Source organism: Panthera pardus, unplaced genomic scaffold (assembly GCF_024362965.1).
Source record: "Panthera pardus isolate Hobbes unplaced genomic scaffold, ASM2436296v1 HiC_scaffold_8, whole genome shotgun sequence".
Lineage (NCBI taxonomy): Eukaryota > Metazoa > Chordata > Mammalia > Carnivora > Felidae > Panthera > Panthera pardus.
This window is the reverse complement of record NW_026527013.1, coordinates 146,023,374-146,037,385: the sequence shown is the minus strand read 5'-3', so window position 1 is coordinate 146,037,385 and position 14,012 is coordinate 146,023,374. Positions and strand designations below refer to the sequence as shown.

At 43.3% G+C, this 14,012-nt stretch overlaps 1 protein-coding gene across 2 annotated transcripts; it reads left to right on the top strand.

Moving 5' to 3' along the window:
- The first annotated feature begins 1,778 nt into the window (after window positions 1-1,778).
- Window positions 1,779-5,113, top strand: KLF14 (KLF transcription factor 14). Of its 2 annotated transcripts, XM_053897130.1 has the most exons (2): window positions 1,779-2,073; window positions 2,254-5,113. In XM_053897130.1, exons 1-2 carry the CDS (start codon window positions 1,779-1,781, stop codon window positions 2,760-2,762), a joined length of 804 nt encoding a protein of 267 aa, XP_053753105.1. In that variant the 3' UTR covers window positions 2,763-5,113. The 2 variants fall into 2 exon arrangements, with proteins under 2 accessions (XP_053753105.1, XP_019308312.1); XM_019452767.2 differs by having other exon boundaries at window positions 1,779-5,113.
- Window positions 5,114-14,012: the final 8,899 nt, after the last annotated feature.

Below are 14,012 nucleotides of genomic sequence, written 5' to 3'. Positions count from 1 at the left end.
ATTGTCTGAAATTTTGAGGCTGGGAACTTTATAACAGTTATCTGTTTTAGAATGGCATCTCCATAAAACTAACATAGCTCATAATATTAATGAAACTACTGAGCTGAATAAAGCAGATTCTATAGGTAACAACATGGATAGTTGTCAAAATCATACTGAGGAGAAAAAGTAAGTGGCAAAATGACATGTATATTACTGTACCATTTATAAAGAAAATTTAAAATACATAAGCATCAATATATATTTACATATAAATACATATAAGTAATTAGGCAATAAAGGTATAATAAGAACTGCTGAAAGAATATACTCTTTATGATGCTGATAACCTAGGGATGTAAGGAGGGAGAAAGTTGAATTGGAGAGGGAGATAAAGTGACATTCAACTCTATCTGCAATCTTTAATATAAATTAAAAAACCCTGAAGCAAATAGGTTACATTTGATTATTCTAGGAAGTAATTACACGAATATATGTTATTCTTGATATATATGTATTTTTAATTTCCAAAAGAAAAAGTACTGAAGAATTACAAATAAAATGCATATAATTCAACACTATATATAGTAAAGCTTGTGTGCATCAAAAACCGTGCTGGGACTATTTTTGGAAATCATCCTGCTTGCCTTTCTATGCGTTTTTAATTTTTAAAAAATCAAAGGAGGAAAAAAAAATGAAAGCAATAAAGAAATGCAAAAAAAAAAAAAAATTAAACATATACCTTATTATATAAAAAGAACCCCCCCCCCACAGTCACAATGAGCAATTCTATATCATTTGTTGCATTTTCTTATTTTTAATTTTTGTCAAAAGAAAAATAAAAGATGTTGCCTAATTGGAAACGTGACTTTCTATTATTAAAATTGTGGGAGTCCATTTTAATGTGTTTATCTCGCTGCTAGTCTATAATTTATATTTCAGCGTGGAAATTTGTTTGTATGCCTGTGACAGGTTAATGCAGTTTAAACATGCATTTTTCTTTCGTTGGTTGAATAGTTAAATCGTTACTCAAAGGATTTTAAGTTTCAATTTCAACCATGAGAGGATTCTTTGCTGTTTCAAGGTTAGAAATGTTTCTGGTTCGAAATGCTATTAATTAATGGCTACGTAGTGGATCTATTTAGGCAATTTGTACCGACCCCGGATTACAGTGGAACTGTTAAATGAGAAAACTTTTTTTTTTTGATGCCGACTTGGGGATATTTTAAATTTGGTCTGAGAGCGGCGGACCGAAATGAAATGTAACTGCAGCCCGCTTAACTAACAATCGTAATTATGAATCGAAAGACAGATCAGGTATTAGCATTTTTTTTTCCTTAAAAAAAAAGTTTCGCGGACTCCGCCGGACACCCAGCTGGCGGAGGACCAGCGGGCGGGGGGCGGGGGGGGGCCGCGAAGCCGGCAGGCTGCCCAGAAGTTACGATCGGGGAGTTTTCTCTTTATTAAAATTACCTGGCTCACCAGCAGAGGCAAGAAAGCGAAGACAAGATAATTTCTTAGGCTGTTAAAAATGACTTAGCCCGGTGGGCCCCGCGTTCCGAGGGGGTGTCCTGCGGGCCGGGGCGGGTCCCGCCGCCCCCGCGGGCTCCGGTGCGTCAGGGGCGCGTCAGGCGGGGCGGGCTCCGCGCGGGCGGCGGCGGCGGCGCCGGGCGGCGGGCGGCGCGCACCGGGCCTCCTGCTTCTCGCTCCGAGGCTGCGGGACGGACGCTCCCGAGAACTCTCTCGCCCGCGGCCGGCCGCGCTCGGACGGCGCTTGCCGGCGGCCCGGCGGTGCCAGCATGTCGGCCGCCGTGGCGTGCCTGGACTACTTCGCCGCTGAGTGCTTGGTGTCCATGTCCGCGGGCGCCGTGGTTCACCGCCGCCCGCCGGACCCCGAGGGCGCGGGCGGAGCCGCAGGCTCGGAGGTGGGTGCGGCGCCGCCGGAGTCCGCTCTGCCGGGTCCGGGGCCACCGGGACCCGCGTCGGTCCCCCCGCTCCCCCAGGTCCCCGCCCCCAGCCCCGGCGCGGGCGGCGCCGCGCCCCACCTGCTGGCTGCAAGCGTCTTGGCTGATTTGCGCGGCGGCTCTGGGGAGGGCTTCGGGGAGAACTCGGGGGAAGCTCTGCGCGCCTCGTCCGGCTCCTGCGACCCGACCCGGTGCTCCGGCCCGACCCTGGGCTCAGAGCCGACCCCGGCCTCCAGCGCGGCCGAGGTCTCCGGACCCGCGCACTCCTCCGGCGCGCTCGCGGTCCCAGGCGCTCCTGCCGTCTCCGGAGCGCCTGCCGCCCCCGGGGCGGTCCCCGGCGTGGCCCCTGGGGCGGGCCCCGCCCCCGCCACAGGTCCAGTCCCTCGTCGGAGGCCGGTTACACCTGCAGCGAAGCGCCATCGCTGCCCCTTTCCGGGCTGCAACAAAGCCTATTACAAGTCGTCGCATCTGAAGTCCCACCAGCGCACCCACACGGGTGAGCGCCCTTTCTCCTGCGACTGGCTCGACTGCGACAAGAAGTTCACGCGCTCCGACGAGCTGGCCCGCCACTACAGGACGCACACGGGCGAGAAGCGCTTCTCCTGCCCCCTCTGTCCCAAGCAGTTCTCCCGGAGTGACCATCTGACCAAGCATGCTCGCCGCCACCCAGCCTATCATCCTGACATGATCGAGTACCGCGGGCGTCGTCGCACTCCCCGAGTCGACCCCCAACCCACCAGCCTGGTGGACAGCTCCGCCTCCATCCCCGGCCAGGAGCCCAGCCTCACCACCTGCCTGTCTGACAGTCATTGCTGTTAGTCATCCCACAAGGACGATCGCCCAGACCGTTGTCCCTGCCTTTTCCTTGCCCAACCCTCTCTCCCAGAGTCATTAGACCAAGGCACAGACTGGTTCCTCTGCTCGGAGGATGGGTCCAGGGAGGCACGTTGGACCCTGGGGAGGGACTGGGGGCCCGAAAATAGCAGGAATTCTTACAACACGTATATCAACCTAAAGGGGAGAGGGTTGCCTCAAGACAGCCCCCAGGAACTGGTGAAAAAGGGATGAACCCCCGTACTCTCCAGAGTCCTGAAGATTCTCCCCTGGAACCAGAGATGTGAAGCTGGAATTCTCAGGTGCCTGAGGAGCTCCCAGTCTCAGAGGACTCTAGTGTCTTATCCACCCGCCAGGGCGGACCTTGGAGAGGGTTTCAGGGGTGGCAGTCTTGGAAATGTCCAGGACTGGAATGGTGAGAGGCCTTTGGAAACAGAAATGATTTCTATTTCTGTAAATAGCAATGTTTACTAATTTATTTTTAGTATCTTTTAAACAGGGATCCCAGGTTGATGGGAGGTTGATGTCCTCCACTCCCCAATTGCCCCAGCTACCTCTGGTAGGAGAGGCCATGTAAGAGTCCATGTGAATGTATGGCTGGGAGATGCTTCTTGGTGTCTGGGGAGTGTTGCGAGTCTGTTTGCAGGTCCTGTTGCATGGTGTGGAACCCTGCACTTGCGCCGTAGCCTTTCTTCTCATTTGGATTCCTACTTGGGGAGGGCAACTTCCTGGCTCACTCTCACAGTGAGATTGGTTGAAAATTTTGGAAACAACCATGAAAGTACCAGAAATAAGAGAGTGGTCCAGGCTAGTTCCCCTTTTAGCCAGAGGGCACACCCAAGTGACTTTGGGTGAGATAGGTCCAAAACAAGACCTTTCAGGATCATTGTTAATATTCAGGGAAATAGGGGCGTGTGGTTCCAGCTGCCCAGTCCAAGTAATCTCAGGTGTGGTAGATTCTGTTCATTTCTTAGTGGCTAACAAGGGGTTTATTTCCCTTGGGATGTGTGCATTTTTGTTTTTGCAGTAAATGAGTTGATGGTTTGGGGAGGGGAAGATGAGAGTGGCTTTCTCCAAAGATTTGGCTGCCCTGGACTTGGACTTGGGGAAGGAACAGTAAGGTGAAAATTATTATCAAATAGGAGGACCCTTCTCCCTTGACCTTGAAGTCCCTCCAAGTTATACCCTCAGGACCCTTCTGCCCCAATGCAGGAATCAAGCATCAGCAGTATTTATTTTTTCTATATGTGTCTCTGCTGCTATGAACAAAGTTGTTGGTCACTCTGCTTATGTACGTGTGAATGTGTGTACATGTGACCTTTTTACTAGAGATGGGGCTGAAAGGAATTTCCTGCTCTGGTAAGGCCCCGGCGCCCCCTTCCTGAATATCTTGTGGAGGGTGCCATAATCTCAAAGGACCATAACAGGCATCTAGTTAAACAAACCGCTTTCCCCTGTTTTGCAGATGAAGACACTGAAGCCTAGATAAGTTCAAAGTCTCATGCTGAGTTGCCGGCAAAAGCCATGAATAGAATTTAGGTATCTGGCCTTCTAAGTGGCTCTTTCCCTCAGGCTTGGTTACCCCACCTCATCTCTCTCTGGGCCCTTAATCAAAGGACACCACTCTCCCTTCCTGCTACCAGTATTCCCTCCCTTCCCATTCCCTGTCACTTCTAGGTTGCTTCAAATGTCCAGTCCCTGCTGAACACTATGCCTGTTGTGCTTAGCTTAAAAGCCCCTTTCTTAGCCGGTTGAGTCCATTCCCTCCTTCACACCATGTGGATTTAGAGTGGGAATGTCTCTTTGGCATTTGGGGAGAGATTTTTATCTTTTGACCTGGTAGATTAATTTTCACTGCCAATTCTATTCTTCCTCTGGTCCTGGGCATTCTGTTTTCCTTGAGAGAGTGAGTGATGCAAAGTTGACATTGGGTCTCTACTAAGTGAGGGAAATGTCCATAAGAAGGACCCAAACTGTATGCCCTGTGACTTTGAAGAAGTCAGTGTTTCCTGGTGCAGACTGAACAGGGAGGGTGGGGCCCTCTTTGAACTACATATGGGAAGAGGAGGCCCCCAATTGTGGAGGTCGGTTTTGGTTGGGGGAAGAGTCCTCCTTTTGCTCTGTTTGTCTCCTCAGCTGAGACTGGATAGGAAGGGCACTCCAGGCCCCCTTGAAGACTGTCATTTCCCCTTTGTCTCCTTCAGTAGAAGATCTGCCATTGGGTAGGTGAACAATGAAGCTAATGGGAGAAAGACTCCCACTGACTGTTCTGGAATTGGGCTCAAGAAAGCTTGGCTTTTCCAACCACCCTTTGATAAATAACTTTTGATTCTCAAGCTCCCAAGCAGTGTCCTTATTTGGGTTCTTCGACCTTGGGGACTTTGGGGATGGCTTCTGACAATCTAAGTGTGGCATGTCTTCCAATGACTTCTCCTAGGACTTGGGATGGTGGGGAGGGAGACACTCAAAACACTTAGAGTAGCTCGATAATGGAGGCAAGATTTATAGGCTAGTTCTTCTTAGTCTTGGTTATTACTACCCTTTTCACTCCAGCAACCAAACAGCTCTTGAAGAGCAGTCATTGATGAAATGTCTTGGAAGGGGCTTCCTAGTTTTATTGGTATTTCTTTTGCTTCTTTTTGTTAAACAGATGGAGCTCAATTACTGAATGAGTCTGGGGATTGGTTGGGGTCAGCCTGAACCTCTGGGCCCTTCCCCACCTCTGCCATCCTGAGTTCTGATGTAGGAATGACCTAGTAACAGAATCTACTGATAGGACTTTTTCTGAATTTTGGGTTGGAAGCTGGAATATGACACGCATTCACACACACACATCTGGGTGTGAGGGAAATGGATCCCCAAGCCCCACTGGGAAGGTGTGAAGAGTACAGGCCTTGCCCCCAACCGTGGGGACAAGAATCTGTCACTTGTTCCTATTTTCCTGTTCTTCTCCAAGTAGGGAACCATACTGGGATACCACTCTTGGCCCGTGTTTCTACCTCTTACTCACTTCTCCCCAAAGGAAGTTTGTGTTCTCTGATGGAGACACGGGGAAGAGGGTCATTTTACACACACGCGCCCACACACACATACACACACACGCTCTAAGTTCTTTCTTTTGTACCTCTTTGCCTGCAATGTGTATGCAGTCCATTCAGATCCAGCTTTCACCTAATAAGTACACCTGCTGAGGCCCAGGCCTGCCTTCCAGAGGCAGGTCTGAAGAGCACCTCTCTCTGTCTCCACTTTTGGAGTAGCCATGGCCCTTGCAGCTCTCTAGGTAAGTGTTTCCTTTGTATATTCTCCTTTGGGAGGGTAATCCCAACATCAGGAATTGGGAGGGGTAGGGGAGAGATACTGTGTTAGAAAGCCCAATTCTGGCCATAGGTACAGCTTCATCAACAAAATACTGATATGTTCATCCTCATTAGTCTGATTCCTATAGCTATTACTCAGTTGTTTGAGAACTTAGCTAGGAAAGGGATATGATTGATTTTCTCCCTTAAGCCCCAACACATGCAAATATACATTGAGAAGTATCTTGAGAAATAGCACTCTAACTGGAATTAGGGAACCAAAATAAGATGTGCAGAGATGGGACATCTTGTGTGCCAGGGCATAGGGCCTTAGCACTTTAGTGATCTTGGAGTCTTCAGTTATTTGGCCTTTTTGAGTCCTAGCAGCATATAGTAACTAGCTTCCATATACAAGCTACCTTTTTATTTTTTTTATTTATTTTTATTTTTATTTTTTTTAAATTTTTTTTTCAACGTTTTTAATTTATTTTTGGGACAGAGAGAGACAGAGCATGAACGGGGGAGGGTCAGAGAGAAAGGGAGACACAGAATCGGAAACAGGCTCCAGGCTCCGAGCCATCAGCCCAGAGCCTGACGCGGGGCTCGAACTCACGGACCGCGAGATCGTGACCTGGCTGAAGTCAGACGCTTAACCGACTGCGCCACCCAGGCGCCCCAAGCTACCTTTTTAGAGGGACTGGACATATGACTCTGTAAAAGTGGGCTGCACAGGCCAGTATGGCTGATCTTGATTCACATAGATATAGTTGAGACAGGCTTTCTGCAGAAGGAAAAAGCACTATTGAGTGGAACAATTTGTGCCTTTATTGTCAGCCATAATTGTAGATAAGGACTTTAAGGTAGAATGGCATAAGTTCCATGTGAACTTCAAAACATAAGTTTAGGAGATTCTAGTCCTTAAACTGTGCTGGGGATTAGCAGGTGGCATTAGATCAATTGCACCCAATTTGGTTCCCTTTTATCTTGATTTGAATTGCATCCAGAGAGAGGTCTATGGGAGGGGTCAAGGTCTTTCTTTCATGAGGGGTAGCCATAGTCACCTTCTATTTATGTCCCAAGCTGGTGCCAGATATGTTGACTATATAAGCCCTGACAGTGAAATTTCAGGGACTCAGTCTGTGTTCAATCACAGAGTAATGGTGGTTTTTAATCATGAAAATAAAAAGAGGATGCAAATGTGTGTGATATATGGGTTTGGGGTAGAGAGAAGCAATGCCATTATAACCCCAAAGAATAGGAAGCGTATTTTGAAAGGGTATGCCTGGATTCTTCTTTCCCTAGGAGTCAAGTTTTCTGAGGAAATAAAGTAGGAATCATATTTGTTTCGAATATATATTTAGATCTTGAAGTCAAAATGGAAGCAGTGGGAGGGTGAAAAATGAATAAAGACAGGTCAGTCGAACTGGAAGAAGGGAAGGATTTCTTTAGGAGAAAGGTTGTGTTCTTAGAGGATAGAATTGACAATACAAATGGAAAATAAAAAATATCAGAAGCCCACCAATATTAAAGATGAGACTATGAAAGAGAGTGGTAGTTTAGTCATTACTAGGTTAGAGGATGTGATTGGAACCCAATGAGATATAATAGAAGAATGCAAGCTCTCAGAGAGAAAACAAGATGCCTACCTCTGCAAGGGATCTCAGATCCAAAAGAATATTGAGAGGTACCTACCTGAATCTGTAGGTAAACCATTAGAAAATCACCTTTTTAACACTGAGATAGGTTGGATACAGAATATGTAGACAATATTTTCAACATTTTTGTTCAGTCTCAGGTGTCTCACCACTGAATGGAATAGGAATACAAATATGGCTTGGAGAATGTACAGAGTTAGGTCTCAAGGGAAAGCGTAGGATGGATGAAACACATGTAATATATCAAAGTAGTTAAGTTAATAGAAATCAGGAAGACATAAGCATGATCATCGCATTTGGTTCCAAAGTAAGTATTTGTTAAAACTTATCAATTTGAGTTTTAATTTGTGATTTAATTCGAAGAAACCTTGGCAAACTAGTAACAAAGAAGATAGTTTCTCAAATTGATAAAGAGTATACATCGGGGCGCCTGGGTGGCGCAGTCGGTTAAGCCTCCGACTTCAGCCAGGTCACGATCTCGCGGTCCGTGAGTTCGAGCCCCGCGTCGGGCTCTGGGCTGATGGCTCGGAGCCTGGAGCCTGTTTCCGATTCTGTGTCTCCCTTTCTCTCTGACCCTCCCCCTTTCATGCTCTGTCTCTCTCTGTCCCAAAAATAAATAAAAAACATTGAAGAGTATACATCAAAAGCCTCCAGTAAACATCAAACTTAACATTGAAAGATTGCAGGAATTCTTATGGACTCTATAGTAAAATAGACAGTCTTAAAAAACTCCAGGCAGCTAATCACATGAAAATACAACAAAAATATAACCAAAAACTCATGCATTGGAAAATGTGAATGCAGACTTCTACATGACTAAGATAACAGGAGCAATTACAAAATTTATATCTGAATGAAAACCAAAAGCACTACCTAGCAAAGCTTTTGTGATGCAAGAAAACAACTGGGGGAAGAAATGCAATTTATAGCCTTAAGTTGTTTATTTAAAAAAATTTTAATATTTATTTATTTTTGAGAGAGAGAGCGCTAGCAGGGGAGGGGCAAAGAGAGAGGAAGACACAAAGTCCAAAGCAGACTCCAGGCTCTGAAATGTTATAATTTTAAAATTCTGCTCATGTGTTACTATGATTTTACATCTTTTTTTTTATTCCTGATAACTTTTTTTGTGGCTTCTCTCTTTTTTCTCAGTCATATTTTTTAAATCTATTTTTATTAGTTTTTTTTTTTTTTTAAGTACTCTACTCAATTTTTTGAGACCCAGCATGGGACTCAAACTCATGAGCCATGAGATCATGACCTGAGCCGAAGTCAGATGCTCAACTGACTGAGCCACCCAGGCACCCCTTAAATTGTTTATTAAAAACAAAAACAAAAAAAAAGGATTGAAAGTGAATGAACTGAGCTTTCATCTCCAAGAAAAAGGAAAACAAACCCAAACAAAGTAGAAAAAGACATTACCACAGACCATGGATTCTCAATGGGAAAGATCACTGCCCCCAGGGTAGCAAAAATTGGTTCTTGAGAGGTCAAAATACACTTACTATTACAATTCAGTGTGGCCTTTCAAAAGGTCATACAACATAGATATACGTTATATGGGTGGGTTAGGATTTGGGGAGGAGGTGATGATGACAGAAAAAAATGTTTTGAAAGCCTCCTAGAAGGGTCATAATGAAAAAAGGTTGAAAGACACTGCCATACATAAAAGCAGCACTTAATGAAACAGAAGAAAAAATTGAGTAGAGTACTTAAAAAAAACTAATAAAACCGGATTTAAGAAATATGATGGAGAAAAAAAGAGAGAAGCCACAAAAAAAGTTATCAGGAAGAAAAAAAAGATGTAAAATCATAGTAACATGAGCAGAATTTTAAAATTATAACAGAATAATACAAACAACTTTGTATCAATAGAGTTGAAAATTATGGGTAATGTTATAGGAAAACAGAAAATTTTAAGATAGTCTAAGAAAATGTAGAAAATCTGAAATTAAAATGACAATCAGAGCTGTGTTCCCTAAAACGGCATTAGGTCTAGGTGGTTATATAGGCAAATTCTTTAAATTTTTAAGAAACAAATAATTTCCATTTTTTAAAATTGTTACAAATCATAGAAAGAGATAGAAATTATCTAATTTACTTTATGTTATATAATTAAGCTAACTGTAGTACCAAAACAAGACAAATAAAAGACAAAAAACAACAACAAAAAACTTTTATCTATAAAGATGGGTGCAAAAATCCTGAGTAAAATATTAGAAATTCTAACTCAGGAGTGAATGAAAAAATAATGCATTACGATCATTGAAATGTATTGAAAACTGCGATATTAATTCAATAATAGAGATTTGTCAGTGTAATTCGCTTCACTAATTGAAAAAAGGAGAAAAATCGATGCCTTTCTTATATGCCAGCAATCATCGATCAGAAAATGTAATAGACGAAGTGCTATCGTATACAGTAGCAATTAATAACAAAGAGCCTTTATAGGCAAGACTATAAAACTTTTACTGAATGACATAAAAGAAAATATAGCTAAGTGGAGATAAATAATGTATCTGTGGTGGTAAAACTCAATACTATGAAGATGTCAGTCTTTTCCTCAAATGTATATACTTAATGCAACTCCAATCAACACCCCCCCCCAAAAAAAAGGATTTTAAATGAAACTTTTTCAAGGAGATATTACAGTAGATTGTGGGGGGAAAGGAAGAATAATTGCTTTACAGATATCAAAATATTACAAAGCTGTGGTCATTAAACAGTGTGGTATAGTGCAGGAATAAGATAAATGGAATTGCATGAAGAACTCAGAAATCGATCTGTGAATATAGAAGAATTTGGTATATAAGAGAGATGCCGTTTCACATTAGTGGAGAAAAGACAGATTAGTCTCAAGACATTAGTCTCAAATGCTATTGAGATAGTTGGCTCTTCGTGACAAAACAAAATAACAAAACACAACATTATTGTCTGTCTCAGATCTTTCAGAAAAATAAATTTCAGATGGTAAAAACCTAAACATTTTTAAGCAATAAAAAGTTATTAGCAAGAAAAAAAAAACCTGGAAAGTATCATATTGGTTGAGGAAGCCTTTCTTATTAGGACGCAAAATTTTTTTAAATTAAAAAAAAAAAAAGACTTAACTGCTTCAGAATTCTAAGACATTTTATATCTGAAAGTCTACGCAAAGTTAAATATCAAGCTACACTCTGAAAAAAAATTAACAGGCACAGGATTAATATCCAGAATATATAAAGGACCAAAAACATGAGCGATAAGGACCCAAAAAAGTAGTCAAAGGATAGTAAGCAATTTAACGAAAGAACCAGGACTGAGAGATAGTCTTTAGCCTTATGTATGTAATGCCTTTGCTCTTTAAAAATTTTTTGTTTATATATATTTATTTTCAGAGAGAAAACACAAGCAGGGAGGGGCAGAGACAGAGGGAGAGAAAAAGAATCCCAAGCAGGCTCCACACTGTCAGCACAGAACTCGACACAGGGCTCCATCTCACGAACCCACGAGATCATGACCTGAGCTGAGATTGAAGAGTCAGATGCTTAACTGACTGAGCCACCCAGGTGCCCCACTTTTGCTTTTTAAAAAGGAGAATATCTTCACATATTACTTGCATAAGTTAAAACATTAAAAAATATATATTTTCTAGGAGGGGAAAATACTATTGGTTAGAAAAGAAAAGCAGATGGTAGGGTAGGAAATGATACACCAGACAAATGTTAATAAAAGTAAGCAGGTGTGACAAAATATCGGAGTGAAAACAAAAATCAAAGTACAAAACATTAGTGGGGCAAAGATAGATTATTTTATATGGAGAGAAAGTATAGTACACTAAGAATCTGATGCAATCAAGAACCATTTGGCCCATATATTAGGGGGGTCAGCTCAGGAGCTCTAGTGCCCATCCCAGGACTTGGACAGGGTTTCCCTGGCCGCCTCCCCCATCCCTCAGTAGGAATTCGGACACTCATTCCCATTTTCTAAGCTCATTGCCAGGAGTGGGGGGAAATGCCAACAAGGGTTAAATCACACAGGAACCAAGCCCCCAAATTCCCTCAAGAAAATCCCCCTCCAACGCCAAAGCGCTTCTTTCCTTTCTCCTCCTTCAGAATACTCTTTGTCCCTCTATTTTCCACGACAGCTCGTGATGATCCAGAGCTTGACCTAGAATTCTAGTTCCCCTTTCAAAATATTCTAGTTTAGTAAAGGGGAAGAAAATAAAAACAATATAAAAGTGTGCAAACACTTACAGATGGTAGCTAACTGTATCTATAGCTAACTGCACCTTATTAACAAGCTCCCACTTCTGTTAATGATAGAGGAAAAAATTGAAATGTGTCACACTCTCTCAGGGCTGCCTCCTTCCAAGGGCTTTATCCCTCCTTCCTACCCTGGTTTCTGAATGCTGGGAGCTTATGTGTTTCTCTGAGGGCAGAAAGGGAGGCAGTCTCAGAGCTGTATGCTGTGCTGTTCTCTGGTCCTCACTCATTTTCCATGATGTGTGGCTGTTCTGGGGATCCCTAGGCATATAGTGCTTGTGCCCAATGGGTTGCAACAGGTCCTGTCTGGTTCTTTTGGCTGCCTTTCTTATACTCACTGCTGGAGCCTGTGTTCCTGCTATAGCCTCTCATTGTGAGGTCTCTGTAGAATGAGACTTTCTCATCCCAAATACAGACCTCATCTGGACCTTGGGTTCTCTCAGCATTTCTGGACCCTCTTACCAAGGCATGAAAAACATTCTGGTTCCCCTCTATACCATACCAAGGCCACAGGGAACTGGAATGCAGACACAAGTCCATCTGCCTAGACACCTCTCAGCCATTTTGGAATTACTTCTTGAATGGCACTTTGTTGCCCCAACACCATGCTGAACATAGAATGGAAGTGAAGGACCAGCCCAGAAATTTCAGATTCTACTCAACTTATCTGGGTTTCCTGATGTTGTGTCCATCTTCCCCATTCTGGGCGAAGGCCTAAGGAATAAAGGGGCTGATGGATTCTTTCTAAGGGATCTAAGCACCAAGTAAGCCGAGTCTCAACTCCTCTGATCTTCCCTCTATCCTTGGCTCTCCCAACCGAAAGAACGCATCACTTCTACCCTCAGTAGATGGCAACTTCCCACCATCATACTCCAACTTTACCTATTGATTATAGCGAAGCTTTTTGTCCAGGCCACATGCTTTCCTCTTAGTAGTTGAGAATGTTTAAAATTCAGAACTTCCTTTACTTTCCCAACAAAGTTTTTAAGACTATTATTTAGCTATAGGCTTCAAGAGCTGAACTAGAATCATTATTTACCTTTGCATTCCTGCTATACCAATCACGATGTTCTCTGAGGCAAATGGATGCCTCTGGGCAAAAAGAGAAAGGTTACATGGAAGAAAATAAGCGGGGAAAATTACATTAATATTTTTCAAAACGTCTCCCTCACACCAATTTTTAGTCTGGCTAATGATTAAGTTATTACTTCTGAAGGTGGAGCTAAGAACAGGGTTCCCCACCACCACCACCTAATTGGGTCCTAACAGGAGAACATATTTACCGAGTATAAATAAAACAAAGGTAAATTTAGTCAGTCTTCTGCAGATCCATAGAATCAGTAAAAACTCAAGGGAAAGGAAGGATTACAGTTATTATTGCTCTGAGCAGAGTATGTATGGCACAAGCAAATGGCAGAGAGGGTATCAGCAGTATCCTGTCACCCTGCTGGTCCCCAAGGAGTTCTAGGTCCACTCATCAGTCAAGAGAGGGAAGGCAACTTGGTCAGTGGGTTCCAGCAGGGGTCAGCAATGGATTGGACTGGAGTGCATCTAGCAGCCCCAAACGGTGCTAGAAGCTTTCCTTCTGGGGCTATGTGTACTCATGGCTTTTCCCTAAAAGAATCAGGCTTTCATGGGCCAAGACTACATTTCAACAAATATTTATTGAGCATTTACAATGTATCAGGCACTGTTATAGGCACTTAGGATATATATGTGGAAAAAAAAGATCTGTGCCATATGATTTTATATTCTAGCAGAAGGGATATAGAAAATAAACAAGTAAGTTATATAGAATGTTAGGTAAAAATGCCATAAAGATATGGAATTAATAAAAAGTAGAACAGCCTAAGTAGGATCAGGAGTGTTGGGTAGGAGTAGGGATTAGACTGAGGTAATAAATAGGGTGATCTGGGTAGGCTTCATTGTGCAAATAAGATATGAGCAAAGACTTGAAGAAGGTGAGAAAATTAGCCAAGAGATATCTCAGGGGGGAAAGTATCCAGGCAGAGGTTACAGTGAAAGAAATAACTGTAGGGGATGAAA

What these genes read in the sequence shown, in the direction of transcription:
- KLF14 (XM_019452767.2), top strand. Translation starts at nt 1,779, where the DNA reads ATGTCGGCCGCCGTGGCGTGCCTGGACTACTTCGCCGCTGAGTGCTTG.